The 19,333-nt window shown below is 39.0% G+C and overlaps 1 protein-coding gene across 22 annotated transcripts in view; it reads right to left on the reverse strand.

Annotated features, from left to right (window-relative positions):
• The window catches only part of LOC135101233 (uncharacterized), a 32,644-nt gene extending 18,090 nt beyond the window's left edge, over positions 1 to 14,554 (reverse strand). For 13 of the 22 annotated variants that reach the window (XM_064004879.1, XM_064004884.1, XM_064004885.1 and 10 more), the window contains exons 1-6: positions 14,416 to 14,546; positions 11,613 to 11,726; positions 11,131 to 11,220; positions 3,474 to 3,563; positions 2,662 to 2,823; positions 348 to 437 (exon numbers count right to left, since the gene is read on the reverse strand). In XM_064004879.1, the coding sequence (XP_063860949.1) occupies positions 348 to 437; positions 2,662 to 2,823; positions 3,474 to 3,563; positions 11,131 to 11,220; positions 11,613 to 11,677 (497 nt within the window). In that variant the 5' untranslated portion in view covers positions 11,678 to 11,726; positions 14,416 to 14,546. The other 9 variants (XM_064004892.1, XM_064004882.1, XM_064004878.1 and 6 more) reach the window with 5 other exon arrangements.
• Positions 14,555 to 19,333: the final 4,779 nt, after the last annotated feature.

Here is a 19,333-nt window from a genome sequence, read left to right on the forward strand (position 1 = left end):
ACTGAGGATGTTCAGTGTAGAAGAGGGGGACATTTGAGTGTCATTGAAGAAGGGGGAATAGTTGTCTGGAAGATTGTGTTGAGTTGATAGATGGAGGAATTGAATTTTTGAGGCACTGAACAATACCAAGTTTTCTCTACCCCAATCAGAAATTGTAGAAAGATCAGAAGTCAGGCATTCTGTGGCTTCCCTGTGTGAAATGTTTACTTCCCTATGCTTCTCGTACCTCTTTCACACATACAGAGAGAGAGAGAGAGAGAGGGCACCATAGGAAAGCTAACCATACCTTTCAATCTCTAGCATCAATATAACATAATCAAAATGCAAGTGAGACAGAAAATGCTTACCTTGAATCAAGATTTGCCAAGTTATGTAAGGGAGGCCAGCCATCCACCACAGATGAAACTCCAGGAGTATGTGTTACTAGCATGGCTTTCCTGAAATGAAACAATTGCATCAGTATACTAAGCTATGTGTGTAGCATGATCAGTATAACAAATACAGGCGTTAACATGATGACGTGTGGCCATGGTATGAAACTGACTGGGAACAGTCACAGTCAGGGATTAACAAGGTCTTTGTTTGTTCTTCCAAATCTGATTGGAGAATGAGTAAAGAACATGTCCTCATCTCTTGCCCAGATTTGGCCAGGCAGGCAAATATCCTGAAACTTATCTCTTAGGAAATTTTGACATATCTGCCAATTTCATTTTTAAAAGCAACTTTTTTTTGTAGTTGTCCCTGTATACAATTTTAGAAACTAAGAAATTATGTGAAGTTGAGGAAATATAAGGCATTTTCAGTTATGGTCAGTTGCTGTACAATAACTGAGTTCTTAAAACAAATTTACTTGATTTAAAATACTAAAACACAAAGCAAAAGCTGCTGTTTATTACTAATTTAGTTTCTATATTTTTTTTGTTATTACATATTTAGAGGGTAGCCAGTGGGAAATAAAATCGTTCAAACAGGTTCAATCTGATCCCCTTAAAGATTCTTGATGCAAGGAAACAGTTTATGGCACTCAGGAGTAATGTCATGCTACCTGTGGTTCTTTCAATGACCCCACAATGCCATCACCACTGCAAAAGTACGTTTTCTTTGTGGCTTTTCTCAACAGCAATATGTCTAAGTGTTATGATCACCTTCATTTCTGTGGTAAGTGAGGTGCTCCCCTCACCAGACCAGTGACAAAGAATATCTGCACAGTCTAAACAGTATTTTCTGATGAGTTTTGTGTCACTAAACTCATTCTATGTCTTTTCTAGATAAGTAATTTCTGAGCTAGAGATGTTGTGGAGCAGCCATCCTGGCAGTGGGAGCATCTATCATAATCCACTGAGACGGTGGAGGGGCGTCCAGGAATGGATTAATCCACTTTGCACTGATTTCTGTTTCTGAACAGGTTTCAGGAACGAATTAAGTTTGAGAATCGAGGTTCCACTGTATTTTATTCTCCAAAATACATTTCTATGGGAACCTAAATGCTGTTCTGCTGTGCCTACTATTTGCTGATTGGTTGTTTGCCTCCTGGGCCCGGAAAGGCTGGGCACGTATGCTTCCGTGTGCTTTTGCAAGCAAAGCATTTGAACTGTCGATGACACTACTGAAAATGCCTATAAAGAAGCCTGTTTTTTATTTTACTATTTTACATATAAAAATTCTGTTTTACATTGTATTGAAAAATTAAGTCTATATACATACAAACAGCTGCTTACTTGATGAAACAAACTTTCCTACCAATATTTGTAACAAAAGTGACACCTATCATATTTTTCATACCAGTTTTCACTGGCTGGAGCTATTGTATTGCCCTTGATGTGAATCCTGAACCTGCCTTCTTCCTCTCCCCCTCCATGTCCCACATTCCTGCCCCTCTTCCCATCCCCTATTTTTTTTTTTTTTATGTAGGAGGGACAGATTTAGCAGCTAGGGGCGTGAGAAAACTGGCGGAGACATCTCAGAATGCCTAACTTCATAGAAGCTGTTTTAGCAAGAGATGAGATGTGGTTTCCAGTTCTGATTATAAGTAAAGGACAGACTAAGGATGTTCAGTGTAGAAGAGGGGAACAGTTGAGTGTCACTGAAGAAGAGGGGATAGTTGTCTGGAAGATTGTGTTGAGCTGATAGATGGAGGAATTAGAGACGTCGCAGTGAGGCTGGTAGATACCTATCAGCGCCAGCATTTTCAATTGTCTCCGATTTCCTGAGGCAAAGGGGTGTCTTAGCTAAATTCGAAATCGATGTGCAGGAAAAGTACAGCATGAATTGCTGCACAAGTGTATCTAAAATTAAAAGCATAACCCTTAATATTGATATTCATACTTACTGGTGTATGATAAGGCTTTGTTTATTGAATTATAAGATAAAACAAAAAATAGGTAATGATTTTTTTTTTTAAGTATGAACAGTAAAAATAAAAGGATGTTGATTTCGGCTTGTGCATTTTATCTGGGAATGTTGAAAAATATTAGATATCACTGACACGTCCTGTATATGAAAGTAATCAGTGAAATAAAAAAAGAACAACACCGCTGGTGGACGTACAACGTACTTATCTTGATCATGATTCTTCAGTTAAAGAAAGTGCCGTGCGCCGTTAGGAAGGAGTGTAAAGTGTAAACAATAGCCTCTCAGTTCTGCCGATACAAAGGCCTTTACTTTGCTTTACTATATCCAGAATAGGGTATAGCTCGTTCTTTCAGGAATTTTCTTAATTCCGCTGTAGTCCATGATTGTGGCGGTGATGTATCCTTTGTGCAGGGTAGTCGAGTAAGCGAGTAAGCGTGGTCCTGTGTTTTGGTTTGCTCGCTGCCCAAGTACCTGAGGATAGTGATCGTACCGCAAAAATAAAGTCTCTGATACAAAATTATATTTTCTTTACATTAAATGGATTTGCCTGTTGTTTAGTACATGAAAATGCAAGTATATATTAGTATACTTCCATTGAGGTCAGTAGAAAATTACAGATTGCCTGCCTTGATACACTTATAGGCTCTTTTAAGAATATCATCTGAAATTATGAATAGAGGCTCAAACAATGTCATGTGCTGTCAGTTATCACGAAATTAATTGACTTAAAATTCAGACACATTACTGTGCAACGATACACCTTTGTAAGCTTGTAAAACCTTGCCCCAAAAAGTATTTATTTTCCGGCGAGAATTAAAAATTCTGGCGCTATCTGGTATCAAAACGCTCACTGCAACGTCTCTAATTGAATTTTTAAGGCATTGAACAATACCAAGTTTGCTCTGCCCCAATCAGAAATTGTAGAAAAATCAGAAGTCAGGCATTCTGCGGCTTCCCTATGTGAAATGTTTACTTCCCTATGCTTCTCGTACCTCTTTCACCCATACTGAGAGAGAGAGAGAGAGAGAGAGAGAGGGCACTATAGGAAAGCTGACTATACCTTTCAATCTCTAGCATCAATATAACATAATGAAAGTGCAAGTGAAACAGAAAATGCTTACCTTGAATCAAGATTTGCCAAGCTATGTAAGGGAGGCCAGCCATCCACCACAGATGGAACTCCAGGAGTATGTGTTACTAGCTTAGCTTTCCTGAAATGAAACAATTGCATCAGTATACTAATCTACATGTGTAGCATGATTAGTATAACAAATACAGGCATTAACATGATGATGTGTGGCCATGGTATGAAACTGACTGGAACAGTCACAGTCAGGGAGAGAAAAGGTCTTTGTTTGTTCTTCCAAATCTGATTGGAGAATGAGTAAAGAACATGTCCTCATCTCTTGCCCAGATTTGGTCCAACAGGCAAATATCCTGAAACTTATCTCTTAGAAAATTTTGACATATCTGCCAATTTCATTTTTTAAAACCAACTTTTTTTTTGTAGTTGTCCCTGTATACAATTTTAGAAACTAAGAAATTATATGAAGTTGAGGAAATATAAGGCATTTTCAGTTATGGTCAGTTGCCGTACCATAATTGAGTTTGTAAACAAATTTACTTGATTTAAAATACTAAAAGACAAAGCAAAAGCTGCTGTTTATTACTAATTTAGTTTCTATAAATATTTTTTTGTTATGACATATTTAGAGGGTAGCCAGTGGGAAATACAATCGTTCAAACGGGTTCAATCTGATCCCCTTGAAGATTCTTGATGTAAGGAAACAGTTTATGGCGCTCAGGAGTAATGTCATGCTACCTGTGGTTCTTTCAATGAGCCCACAATGCCATCACCACTGCAAATGTACATTTTCTTTGTGGCTTTTCTCAACAGCAATATGTCTAAGTGTTATGATCACCTTCATTTCTGTGGTAAGTGAGGTGCTCCCCTCACCAGACCAGTGACAAAAGAATACCTGCACAGTCTAAACAGCATTTTCTGGTGAGTTTTGTCACTAAATCACTAAACTCATTCTGTCTTTTCTAAATAAGTAATTTCTGAGCTGGAGATGTTGTGGAGCAGCCATCCTGGCAGTGGGAGCATCTGTCATAATCTACTGAGAAAGGATGGAGGGAAATCCAGGAATGGATTAATCCACTTTGCACTGATTTCTATGGGGAAAATAGTTTCTGTTTCTGAACAGGTTTCAGGAATGAAGTAAGTTTGAGAATCGAGGTTCCACTGTATTTTATTCTCCAAAATACATTTCTATGGGAACCTAAATGCTGTTCTGCTGTGCCTACTATTTGCTGATTGGTTGTTTGCCTTCTGGGCCCGGAAAGGCTGGGCACGTATGCTTCCGTGTGCTTTTGCAAGCAAAGAATTTGAACTGTCGATGACACTACTGAAAATGCCTATAAAGAAGCCTGTTTTTTATTTTACTGTTTTACATATAAAAATTCTGTTTTATATTGTATTGATAAATTATGTCTATATACATACAGACAGCTGCCTACTTCATGAAACAATTTTCCTACCAATATTTGTAACAAAAGTGACACCTGTCATATTTTTCATACCAGCTGTCACTGACAGGAGCTATTACCCTTGATGTGAATCCTGAGCCTGCCTTCTTCCTCTCCCCCGCCATGTCCCCCATTCCTGCCCCTCTTCCCATTCCCCTGTTTTTTTTTTTTTTATGTAGGAGGGACACTGGCCAAGAAAAAAAAAATCCCACTGAGATGCCAGTCCCATAAAAGGGTCCAAAGCGGTAGTCAGAAATTGAAGGATAAGTGTTTTGAAACCTCCCTGTTGAAGGAATTCAACTCATAGTTAGATGGAAATACAGAAGCAGGCAGGGAGTTCCAGAGTCTACCAGAGAAAGAGATGAATGATTGAGAATATTGGTTAATTCTTGCATTAGAGAGGTGGACAGAACAGGGGTGAGAGAAAGAAGAAAGTCTTGTGCAGTGAGGCCACGGGAGGAGGGGAGGCATGCAATTAGCAAGATCAGAAGAGCAGTTAGCATGAAAATAACAGTAGAAGATAGCTAGAGATGCAACATTGCAGCGATGAGAGAGGCTGAAGACAGTCAGTTAGAGGGAAGGAGTTGACGAGACAAAAAGCTTTTCATTCCACCCTATCTAGAAGACCAGTATGAGTGGTACCCCCCAAAAGCCATGTGAAGCATATTCCATACATGGATAAGGCCCTTGTACAGAGTTAGCAGCTGGGGGCATGAGAAAACTGGTGGAGACATCTCAGAATGCCTAACTTCATAGAAGCTGTTTTACCTAGAGATGAGATGTGAAGTTTCCAGTTCAGATTATAAGTAAAGGACAGACTGAGGATGTTCAGTGTAGAAGAGGGGGACAGTTGAGTGTCATTGAAGAAGGGGAAATAGTTGTCTGGAAGATTGTGTTGAGTTGATAGATGGAAGAATTGAATTTTTGAGGCACTGAACAATACCAAGTTTTCTCTACCCCAATCAGAAATTGTAGAAAGATCAGAAGTCAGGCATTCTGTGGCTTCCCTGTGTGAAATGTTTACTTCCCTATGCTTCTCGTACCTCTTTCACACATACAGAGAGAGAGAGAGAGAGAGAGAGAGAGAGAGAGAGAGAGAGAGAGAGAGAGAGAGAGAGAGAGAGAGAGAGAGAGAGAGAGAGAGAGAGAGAGAGAGAGAGAGAGAGAGAGAGAGAGAGAGAGAGAGAGAGAGAGGGCAACATAGGAAAGCTAACCATATCTTTCAATCTCTAGCATCAATATAACATAATCAAAATGCAAGTGAGACAGAAAATGCTTACCTTGAATCAAGATTTGCCAAGCTATGTAAGGGAGGTCAGCCATCCACCACAGATGAAACTCCAGGAGTATGTGTTACTAGCATGGCTTTCCTGAAATGAAACAATTGCATCACTATACTAAGCTACGTGTGTAGCATGATTAGTATAACAAAATACAGGCGTTAACATGATGACGTGTGGCCATGGTATGAAACTGACTGGGAACAGTCACAGTCAGGGATTAACAAGGTCTTTGTTTGTTCTTCCAAATCTGATTGGAGAATGAGTAAAGAACATGTCTTCATCTCTTGCCCAGATTTGGCCCGACAGGCAAATATCCTGAAACTTATCTCTTAGGAAATTTTGACATATCTGCCAATTTCATTTTTAAAAGCAACTTTTTTTTGTAGTTGTCCCTGTATACAATTTTAGAAACTAAGAAATTATGTAAAGTTGAGGAAATATAAGGCATTTTCAGTTATGGTCAGTTGCTGTACAATAATTGAGTTCGTAAACAAATTTACTTGATTTAAAATAGTAAAAGACAAAGCAAAAGCTGCTGTTTATTACTAATTTAGTTTCTATAAATATTTTTATTATTACATATTTAGAGGGTAACCAGTGGGAAATACAATCATTCAAACAAGTTCAATCTGATCCCCTTGAAGATTCTTGATGTAAGGAAACAGTTTATGGCGATCAGGAGTAATGACATGCTACCTGTGGTTCTTTCAATGACCCCACAATGCCATCACCACTGCAAAAGTACATTTTTTTGTGGCTTTTCTCAACAGCAAAATGTCTAAGTGTTATGATCACCTTCATTTCTGTGGTAAGTGAGGTGCTCCCCTCACCCGACCAGTGACAAAGAATAGCTGCACAGTCTAAACAGTATTTTCTGATGAGTTTTGTCACTATACTCATTCTGTCTTTTCTAGATAAGTAATTTCTGAGCTGGAGATGTTGTGGAGCAGCCATTCTGGCAGTGGGAGCATCTGTCATAATCCACTGAGACAGGGTGGAGGGGCATCCAGGAATGGATTAATCCACTTTGCACTGATTTCTATGGGGAAAATAGTTTGTTTCTGAACAGGTTTCAGGAACGAATTAAGCTTGAGAATCGAGGTTCCACTGTATTTTATTCTCCAAAATACATTTCTATGGGAACCTAAATGCTGTTCTGTTGTGCCTACTATTTGCTGATTGGTTGTTTGCCTCATTGGCCCGGAAAGGCTGGGCACGTATGCTTCCGTGTGCTTTTGCAAGCAAAGCATTTGAACTGTCGATGACACTACTGAAAATGCCTATAAAGAAACCTGTTTTTTATTTTACTATTTTACATATAAAAATTCTGTTTTACAGCTGTCTATATACATACAGACAGCTGCCTACTTCATGAAACAACCTTCCTACCAATATTTGTAACAAAAGTGACACCTATCATATTTTTCATACCAGCTGTCACTGGTTGGAGCTATTGCCCTTGATGTGAATCCTGAGCCTGCCTTCTTCCTCTCCCCCTCCATGTCCCCCATTTCTGCCCCTCTTCCCATCCCCCTATTTTTTTTTCTTTTTTCTTTTTTTCATGTAGGAGGGACACTGGCCAAGAAAAAAAGCCCACTGAGATGCCAGTCCCATAAAAGGATTCAAAGTGGTAGTCAAAAATTGAAGGATAAGTGTCTTGAAACCTCCCTGTTGAAGGAATTCAACTCATAGTTAGATGGAAATACAGAAGCAGGCAGGGAGTTCCAGAGTCTACCAGAGAAAGAGATGAATGATTGAGAATATTGGTTAATTCTTGCATTAGAGAGGTGGACAGAATAGTGGTGAGAAAGAAGAAAGTCTTGTGCAGCGAGGCAATGGGAGAAGGGGAGGCATGCAATTAGCAAGATCAGAAGAGCAGTTAGCATGAAAATAGCAGTAGAAGATAGCTAGAGATGCAACATTGCAGCGATGAGAGAGGCTGAAGACAGTTGGAGGGAAGGGGTTGATGAGACAAAAAGCTTTTCATTCCCTATCTATTCATCACCCTATCTAGAAGAGCAGTATGAGTGGTACCCTCCCAAAGCCATGTGAAGCATATTCCATACATTGATAAGGCCCTTGTAGAGAGTTAGCAGCTGGGGGCATGAGAAAACTGGTGGCCTAACTTCATAGAAGCTGTTTTAGCTAGAGATGAGATGTGAAGTTTCCAGTTCAGATCATAAGTAAAGGACAGACTGAGGATGTTCAGTGTAAAAGAGGAAGACAGTTGAGTGTCATTGAAGAAGGGGGAATAGTTGTCTGGAAGATTGTGTTGAGTTGATAGATGGAGTAATTGAATTTTTGAGGCACTGAACAATACCAAGTTTTCTCTACCCCAATCAGAAATTGTAGAAAGATCAGAAGTCAGGCATTCTGTGGCTTCCCTGTGTGAAATGTTTACTTCCCAATGCTTCTCATACCTCTTTCACACATACAGAGAGAGAGAGAGAGAGAGAGGGCACCATAGGAAAGCTAACCATACCTTTCAATTTCTAGCATCAACATAACATAATCAAAATGCAAGCGAGACAGAGAAAATGCTTACCTTGAATCAAGATTTCCCAAGCTATGTAAGGGAGGTCAGCCATCCACCACAGATGAAACTCCAGGAGTATGTGTTACTAGCATGGCTTTCCTGAAATGAAACAATTCCATCACTATACTAAGCTACGTGTGTAGCATGATTATTATAACAAATACAGGCGTTAACATGATGACGTGTGGCCATGGTATGAAACTGACTGGGAACAGTCACAGTCAGGGATTAACAAGGTCTTTGTTTGTTCTTCCAAATCTGATTGGAGAATGAGTAAAGAACATGTCCTCATCTCTTGCCCAGATTTGGCCCGACAGGCAAATATCCTGAAACTTATCTCTTAGGAAATTTTGACATATCTGCCAATTTCATTTTTAAAAGCAACTTTTTTTTGTAGTTGTCCCTGTATACAATTTTAGAAACTAAGAAATTATGTGAAGTTGAGGAAATATAAGGCATTTTCAGTTATTGTCAGTTGCTGTACAATAATTGAGTTCATAAACAAATTTACTTGATTTAAAATACTAAAAGACAAAGCAAAAGCTGCTGTTTATTACTAATTTAGTTTCTATAAATATTTTTTTCTTATTACATATTTAGAGGGTAGCCAGTAGGAAATGCAATCGTTCAAACAGGTTCAATCTGATCCCCTTGAAGATTCTTGATGTAAGGAAACAGTTTATGGCACTCAGGAGTAATGTCATGCTACCTGTGGTTCTTTCAATGACCCCACAATGCCATCACCACTGCAAAAGTACATTTTCTTTGTGGCTTTTCTCAACAGCAATATGTCTAAGTGTTATGATCACCTTCATTTCTGTGGTAAGTGAGGTGCTCCCCTCACCAGACCAGTGACAAAGAATACCTGCACAGTCTAAACAGTATTTTCTGATGAGTTTTGTCACTAAATCACTAAACTCATTCTGTCTTTTCTAAATAAGTAATTTCTGAGCTGGAGATGTTGTGGAGCAGCCATCCTGGCAGTGGGAGCATCTGTCATAATCTACTGAGACAGGGTGGAGGGGCATCCAGGAATGGATTAATCCACTTTGTACTGATTTCTATGGGGAAAATAGTTTCTGTTTCTGAACAGGTTTCAGGAACGAAGTAAGTTTGAGAATTGAGGTTCCACTGTATTTTATTTTCAAAAATACATTTCTATGGGAACCTAAATGCTGTTCTGCTGTGCCTACTATTTGCTGATTGGTTGTTTGCCTTCTGGGCCCGGAAAGGCTGGGCACGTATGCTTCCGTGTGCTTTTGCAAGCAAAGCATTTGAACTGTCGATGACACTACTGAAAATGCCTATAAAGAAGCCTGTTTTTTATTTTACTGTTTTACATATAAAAATTCTGTTTTACAATGTATTGATAAATTATGTCTATATACATACAGACAGCTGCCTACTTCATGAAACAACTTTCCTACCAATATTTGTAACAAAAGTGACACCTATCATATTTTTCATACCAGCTGTCACTGGCTGGAGCTATTACCCTTGATGTGAATCCTGAGCCTGCCTTCTTACTCTCCCCCGCCATGTCCCCCATTCCTGCCCCTCTTCCCATTCCCTTATTTTTTTTATTTTTTTAATGTAGGAGGGACACTGGCCAAGAAAAAAAAAGCCCACTGAGATGCCAGTCCCATAAAAGGGTCCAAAGTGGTAGTCAAAAATTGAAGGATAAGTGTCTTGAAACCTCCCTGTTGAAGGAATTCAACTCATAGTTAGATGGAAATACAGAAGCAGGCAGGGAGTTCCAGAGTCTACCAGAGAAAGAGATGAATGATTGAGAATATTGGTTAATTCTTGCATTAGAGAGGTGGACAGAATAGGGGTGAGAGAAAGAAGAAAGTCTTGTGCAGCGAGGCCATGGGAGGAGGGAGGCATGCAATTAGCAAGATTAGAAGAGCAGTTAGCATGAAAATAGCAGTAGAAGACAGCTAGAGATGCAAAATTGCAGGGATGAGAGGCTGAAGACAGTCAATTAGAGAGAAGGAGTTGATGAGACAAAAAGCTTTTGATTCCACCCTATCTAGAAGAGTGGTATGAGTGGTACCCCCCTTAAAGACATGTGAAGCATATTCCATACATGGATAAGGCCCTTGTACAGAGTTAGCAGCTGGGGGCTTGAGAAAACTGGCGGAGACATCTCAGAATGCCTAACTTCACAGAAGCTGTTTTGGCTAGATGAGATGTGAAGTTTCCAGTTCAGATTATAAGTAAAGGACAGACTAAGGATGTTCAGTGTAGAAGAGGGGAACAGTTGAGTGTCATTGAAGAAGAGGGAATAGTTGTCTGGAAGATTGTGTTGAGTTGATAGATGGAGGAATTGAATTTTTAAGGCATTGAACAATACCAAGTTTGCTCTGCCCCAATCAGAAATTGTAGAAAGATCAGAAGTCAGGCATTCTGTGGCTTCCCTGTGCTTACCTTGAATCAAGATTTGCCAAGCTATGTAAGGGAGGCCAGCCATCCACCACAGATGAAACTCCAGGAGTATGTGTTACTAGCATGGCTTTCCTGAAATGAAACAATTCCATCACTATACTAAGCTATGTGTGTAGCATGACTAGTATAACGAATACAGGCGTTAACATGATGACGTGTGGCCATGGTATGAAACTGACTGGGAACAGTCACAGTCAGGGATTAACAAGGTCTTTGTTTATTCTTCCAAATCTGATTGGAGAATGAGTAAAGAACATGTCCTCATCTCTTGCCCAGATTTGGCCCAACAGGCAAATATCCTAAAGACAATGGGACGGGAGGAAAAGAAGACTTGAAGAAAGAAAAGAGAGACAAGAAAAGCAGTCCCCCCACCCCTCTCCTCTTATCTCGCCCATATTACCGTCATCATGCATTGTTTCAAGAGTATACATAGGATGAATAGCTCAGTAATACGTGACAATCACCTGTATAGGCCATAAAATATCACCCTGGAGTCTCTAAGGAGATATTTGGAGATAGCAGCCACCATCTGTAGGACCTTTAAATCTTTGTTGCCACAGCTTCATCCTTAGGTCATGCTAGGAACAAATACAGAATTATTCAAGTGTGTTATTTTATTAAATTAATGAAACTCATATTATTTTGAAGCATATCGATATTTCTTTAGTTATGGCTGGATTTTTTTTTACCTCATTTTTGTCTTTACATAAAAATAAATGAAAAGCTTTCCATTAATATAATAATTTTTCATTCTTTTACATTAAATTCATAATACTTCAATCTCCTAGTAAATAAATCAGTGCATAAAATTAATGCTTTGGCTCTACATAAAAAGTGAGATACAGTAAAATCCCTCTCATCCAGCATTCGAGTATCCAGCAGCTTCAAGTATCCGGCACGTTTTTTTCCCCGAGCCTTAAAATCAATAAAAAATCAATGTGTCCTCATAAAATCGATTAACCCTTTCCTTCCGGCAATCGTATATATACGATTGCAAAAATGCATCCGTAGTGACGGCGATCATACCCGTAATCAAGAATTTTCGCGCCTCAATTTTGAGGTCCAAGCGCGGTTTCTCGAGTCAGATGGTGTGAGTGGAAGTGTCTGGCATGTTTCCACATGTAGTGTTGTCACTAGCTTTGGAAGTTTAGCGGTAACTAAGCTATTTTCCCTTTCTCCGGGTGACACTTGGCAACCCCAGCAACCCGCCGGGTGGAAAGCACTCGCTGGGTGGAAAGCACCATGATAAGTGCGAAGAGACATCCTGATAAGAGCCAAGGATCTCAGATCATAACTCACCATGGAGCAGGACACAACATATGTATTTAGCAGTGCTTCTGAGTTTGAAGACAGTGACAATGAATATTTAGAAGAAGAAACTGAAGAAAGCGAAGACATTAGTGAGGACTCGGAAAATTATTTACAGAATCCACCTGTTTTATCAGAACAGAGAGAGATGATACCTATAATTCTTTCATGTTAATTTTTTCATTATCTTCGATTTTATAATAAAATGGTAGAAAGTAACTTGTCAGAGAGAGAGAGAGAGAGAGAGAGAGAGAGAGAGAGAGAGAGAGAGAGAGAGAGAGAGAGAGAGAGAGAGAGAGAGAGAGAGAGAGAGATAATGTTATTTGCCTGAAACTTGATATGAAAAGGGATGAAATCTCTCTCTCTCATTGGAAGTGTACAATTTCCCCTCCAAGAGAGAGAGAGAGAGAGAGAGAGAGAGAGAGAGAGAGAGAGAGAGAGAGAGAGAGAGAGAGAGAGAGAGAGAGAGAGAGAGAGAGAGAGAGAGAGAGAGAGGGAGTGTGTGTGTGCGCGCGCGGCGTCATCGCTCTCCGGGCTGTTTCTGGATGACGGATCACACAGCGGGAGGAGAAGGAATCCTTTATAAGGCATAAACTCAACTTTCACATGTCACATTGAGCTACAAAGTATATCATTGTATTCAGAAGAACAAAGAGAAAATAATGATTAGTATTCAAACAATTTTCTAACAATTTCTAGGTTTACCATTTTTAGCCGTCATAACAAAACAGGAAAATAATTTAATTTAATTTAATTCACCTCCCTCCACTGGGTAGCCATATTAACAAATGACTGAGCCTCTATCTGAACGCCTGACGTGTCCCTAAAACAAATTAAAAGTGTAACTGAATCTACTGTGGAAAGTTGTAACTGGTGGCCTCAGGAATGGCCTCATGAGTGGCAGTGTGTGATTGGAAGAATCAGCTGTATAGATATCATGAAATCCTAATATGCCGCTACCCACAAATCCCAGTTATAAACAAAAAAATAATTTCAATGTTTACTCTTGACTGGTGCAGAGCTTGATGGACTGAGAAAATATCAAATTTCTCCACACATGAGTGCTATTACAGCCATACTAGCCACATGCCCACCATTTTTTTTTTTTTTTACGTTTACATTAAACTCACCGAACCCTTCTCCATGATATGCAAGTTTTGTGCTTGTATGTAACATGGATGTGATATCCAGATTAAGCTCTTTATTTTCACAGTCTTATGTAGCGACTATACCTTGATCATTAATTGATTCATATCCATAAGTGACCATGTCGTTACTGAGTAGTATTACAGCCTAAAAACTTATGTTAACACCTATATAGGCCAATAAGACACACAGAGTGCAAGATAAGTTTCTAACCTAAAACCAAACCAGACCAAATCAAACTTAACCAAACCTAAAAACCTCGCATGTTCTATGTGCCAAAGAACTTGCACCTTGGATACGCATGCACAGGCCAGCTCGTCAGTATTCTTGCAGCTCAAGAATTTCGCTTGACACCGCCTCCTAGCCAGCATCTCCAGGACCCCACACCATGTAAGCTGCCATTAGTCCTCCTCAGTCGTCCAGGAGGCAGGTACCGTGGACAGCCACCCATGCCGTCTCGTGGTGGACACTGATGCTGAGAGGAAGTTCGCCAAGGCGGACATGGCAGCTTCCCAGGACAGTTGTGCGGAGTCACCGGACACTGTGACTCTTCATGGTGCTGTGACAGCAAAGATCGTCGTCAGCAGTGTGGAGGAAGAGCTGCCTGCACATGTCTCTTGACATGGAAGAACCCAGCTTGCTGAGGTTGGACTTCCTGGCTCAACGCGTCATAAGTGGAGCTATGTTGTGTTGGTCATTATCTCTCTCTCCACAACATAGAGAGCTTTATGGGATACATCGTTAAAGATCAGACACATTAATATACCATTACTTCCTAAACATAAAAGATCTCAACAATCCGGAAACACTCACCCCACACCTGCTCCTCGCGGCTGCTGAGGCTGAAAGAACGTGGTACGCTCCAGCGTTGCCAGATTGTTTTGGCCATACTATCGTACTACACAGGTTGAAATTATTGTACTTCTAGTAAAATTACCGTACATATGTAATTATTCCAAATATTATGCAAAACTGACACTTTCCAAATACAGCAGAATGTAGGTTTTATATATGTATATGTATATATATATATATATATATATATATATATATATATATATATATATATATATATATATATATATATATATATATATATATATATATATATATATATATATATATATATATATATATATATATATATATATATATATATATATATATATATATATATATATATATATATATATATATATATATATATATATATATATATATATATATATATATATATATATATATATATATATATATATATATATATATATATATATATATATATATATATATATATATATATATATATATATATATATATATATATATATATAAAGAGAGAGAGAGAGAGAGAGAGAGAGAGAGAGAGAGAGAGAGAGAGAGAGAGAGAGAGAGAGAGAGAGAGAGAGAGAGAGAGAGAGAGCTATATTTATTCGACTCATTACCTAGTTTTAAATTCACCAATGACCACAACACAAAACCTCACCATTCATCACCATATTTCTACACTAGCTTGTCATCAGCATTCTCAATTCGCAGTAGCCCCTCACCACACACTAATCTATCTACTCATTTATTTTGCTTATTTGCGCTTTAAAACTGCATAATGGGAGGTTTTTAAAGTACATAGAAAAAAAATACGATTCAATATTATTCTCTCTCTCTCTCTCTCTCTCTCTCTCTCTCTCTCTCTCTCTCTCTCTCTCTCTCTCTCTCTTTCAGCCTAATTCAACTCTTTTTCTCTTATCATTGTTTTGAAAGGCCACGCAAATGACTGGCTGGTTCTCGTTTTTTTTCTATCGATAGTGCATGTTAAACTATCACTGGATCACGAAAACACCCTTGAAAAACCCAATAACTTACAATGCAAACTTTGGAATCGTAAAAACACCCTTGAAAACTCAAATAACTTCCTCTACAGCCTTTTAAACTCACTGGAATCCTGAAAACATCCTCGAAAATCCCAGTAACTTCCACTACGACCTGTTAAACCTCTTAAACTATCACTGGGGTCATGAAAACACTCTTGAAAACCCCAGTAACTTCCACTACGGCCTGTTAAACTTCTTAAAACTATCACTGGAATCATGAAAACACTCTTGAAAACCCCAGTAACTTCCACTACAGCCTCTTAAACTGTCACTGGAATCATGAAAACACCCTTGAAAACCCTAATAACTTCCACTACGGCCTGTTAAATTTTAGAACCATAAAAACACCCTTGAAAACCGCAGTAACTTCCACTACAGCCTCTTAAACTGTCACTGGAACCATGAAAACATCCTTGAAAACCCCAATAATTTCCACTACAGCCCGTTAACCTATAGAATCATAAAATCACCCTTGAAAACCCCAATAACTTCTACTACAGCCTGTTAATATTAGTCTAGGAACGAGGTTTTAATTACTAATAGTTTTAATGAGTAATACATATTTGAGCTGAGTGACAGACTCGAACTGAACGCTCGTAAACCATTAATTAGGTAATGGCAATAGCACAACTTAATTTCAAGAGCGAAAGAGATAAGAACATAAAATAATAATAAAATAACAATAAACATCAATTAAAAAAAAGAAAAAAAAATAGATAAAAATAGCCCAAAAAAAGAACACATGAAAAAACAGCCCAAACTAGCCCAAAAACACCACATAAAATAGCCCAGCGTCAGCCAAACATCCTTCCACCTTAACCTGGCTAATATACACAGGCTGAGGGCGTGGCAGGGAACTCAGTAGGTCTGCAGCATCACTAGCGACAGCAGTATGGACAGGCCGCCCACAATATAGCACACTTCTGCCCCCATTATCCAGAATTCTGTAGAGAGAGAGAGAGAGAGAGAGAGGCGCGGTGAAGATAGAAATAAATAAAGAGATGTAAATTTTGAGAGATAGAGGAAAATAAGAGGTTTAGAGAAAGAGAGTGAGGAAAAGAAAAGAAATATTAGGTTTTAGAACATATAGTGGCTGAGACTGATAAATAAAGAAACAGAGAGAGAGAGAGAGAGAGAGAGAGAGAGAGAGAGAGAGACCCAAACAACACACACAACACAACAAAATACACCAAAACACATCCCTACACAGCCAAACATCCCCAAAACACTGCCCCACACTCCCTAACACAACTCTACACACCCAAACAGCTTCACATATCACAACACACGCTATAACACCCCTGACACGCTTCTATTATCACAGCCCCTCCCCAAAACACCCCAGAATCTTTTATTTTACCTCAAGCACACCACTTCTACCCTCAAAGACCCAATGCTTATCTGCAACATGCCTATAACATAACCAAAACACCTCAAAAGCAACTCCAATCACACTAAAAAACCTTAAAACACCTTAAACATACCCAGAACATTCCTAAACGCACAAAAAACATCCTAAACACATCGAAAGTGCACCAAAATATCCCCAAACACACTTAAAATACTCCAAAACTCACCCAAATTGACTTAAAATGCATCCAAAACACACCGTACCTAGCCAAAACACACTCAAACTCATCCATAACATCCCAAAACACTGAAAACAGCCCAAAACACACTTAAAACACTCCAAAACACACCCAGACTGACCTAAAATACCCACAGATGCACCCAAAACTCACCCATATCCACACAAAACACACCCAAATTCATCCATAACATCCCAAATTCACTTGAAACATCCCAAAACATTAAAAACAGTCCAAAACACACTTAAAGCACTCCTAAACAAGCCTAAGACACCCCAAAACACACCAGGAACGCTAAATATTGACTCAAACATCACCAAATCCCATCAACACAAACTCCAACACCACCTAAACACCTCCAGACACACCCCAACACCCCCTAAACACACCAAATACACTGAAAGCACTGTCACGGAAGACAAATACTACAAAGACAGACAGGGCAGCAGGGAAAATTAACCTAAATATTGTTTTCTTAGCATTTTTCTGTTTTACCACCTCCTCTATTCCTTCTCCCTTCCTCTTTCTCCTCTATTTCTCTTATTTTCTCACTCATTCTACTCTTATCTACAAGTCTGAGTTTAGAAACACGTGGAAACACCAGGAAAACACTGCAAAATATGATGAATATTACCGAGGAGACAGCGGAGCCGATCAAGGAAGGTCCCGGGTCCATGATAGCGGCAGTGACGTCACGGCTATTTTACGTACCGTAACGGATTTCATTTTGAAATTGACCCCTCGAAAAAATGGAGCTAGGCTCGAATGCCTTATATATTCTGACTTGACAAATACTTTAACTAATATCCACAATATTATAACAGCTCCAGCCTGAGTAGTATTTAAAAAATATCCAAATGAAATAAGGAAAAAAATGTTGAAATATTCGGCACCATTTAAATCATTGAAAAGTCCACAACATTTGAATTTTCAGGAACATAAAAAATTTTTAAAAATCTGAACTATCATCTTACACAATCAAAAGTTATCTGGAACAAGAAGGAAACAAATAAAACCCAAATTGTGTAAAAAACAAGTGTTGGAACCTAAATACGATTAAAAGCCATTGAAAAGTCCACCTATTTTGACTCAACAACAAGATAAAACACTTTAAAACATACAAACTGTTTTTTCAAGCACTGAAAAGTTAGTTACAAACTGAAATAGAGAGACAATAACACAAAAAGTGTTGTAATCACAACTTTTAACAGGACCATAAACCATTTTTAAAGTCCACTTATTTCTCTCTACAGGAACGAAAAAACACTTTAAAAATCATAAGCAATTTTTAGAAACACAAAAGACGTAATTAGAGCGTGAAATAAAAAAACAAGTTTGTCAAAATACTGCCAAAACAAACACCCAACATTTTCGTAAAGCAACACAAAATTGAACACAACTCAACACAAGCAACGAAAACACTTCTAAAGCAAATAATTATTTTTATAAACCATAAAAACATGCTATACGAGCAGGATAGAGAAGTTAAGAAAAATACCAAAAAAATATTGGAACCCACAGGTTGAAACAGGTTGGCAAGGGTAGCCAGCCATCAGGGCGGCCCTTGGCAGTGGAGAGAACGGCCGCTATTTTGCCTGTTATTCTTCCATCTTAACTAAATGAGGCAATGGCGGATATATCTAGCTAGCGGATATGAAAGCCTAGTCATGTGGGTCCACTTAGTGACGTGTTAGGCTTACAATAAGTGAGAAATGAAGCAGATATTGGCGGACAAATGGGGAAGGCTGGCTCCATCTCAGCTGATAACATTAGGTAAGTGGATTTTTTTTACGTTTTTATAATTCCTGTCATGGTTAATTAGTAAGAGTCTTGTGGTGGAGGCTTGGAGCGCTTGTGGCACCGTGGAATGCTGAGTCACATCAATATATTCCTAACGAGGTGCAAAAACATGAAATACGAGGCTTAACAATAAACAGTAAGGTTAACCACTGACCTGACAGCCCTGTGTTGTTGTGGGTGACACGTAACACTATCACAGTTACCGCCTATTACATCAGACTGTGCAAATTACCTGGCTGGACGAGTGGTGGGCGGGTTTCGTACCAATATTAGCCTTGGTGGCCCTGTAGGCACCTCCCGGCAGGCACCAAGCTTGAACCAGCACACGCAGGCAGTCACGGCCCCTGTCACTGTCTTGTTCTGCGAAAATACATTAAATAAAGCAACAGTTTATGGCACCCTTTGAACACAGTGCCTAGCTGTCTGACGTCTGGTCCTGTGTCGTCCCTCCCAGCCTGCTCCGCACAGTAC

The sequence above is a fragment of the Scylla paramamosain genome, chromosome 6 (assembly GCF_035594125.1).
Source record: "Scylla paramamosain isolate STU-SP2022 chromosome 6, ASM3559412v1, whole genome shotgun sequence".
Taxonomy (NCBI): Eukaryota; Metazoa; Arthropoda; class Malacostraca; order Decapoda; family Portunidae; genus Scylla; species Scylla paramamosain.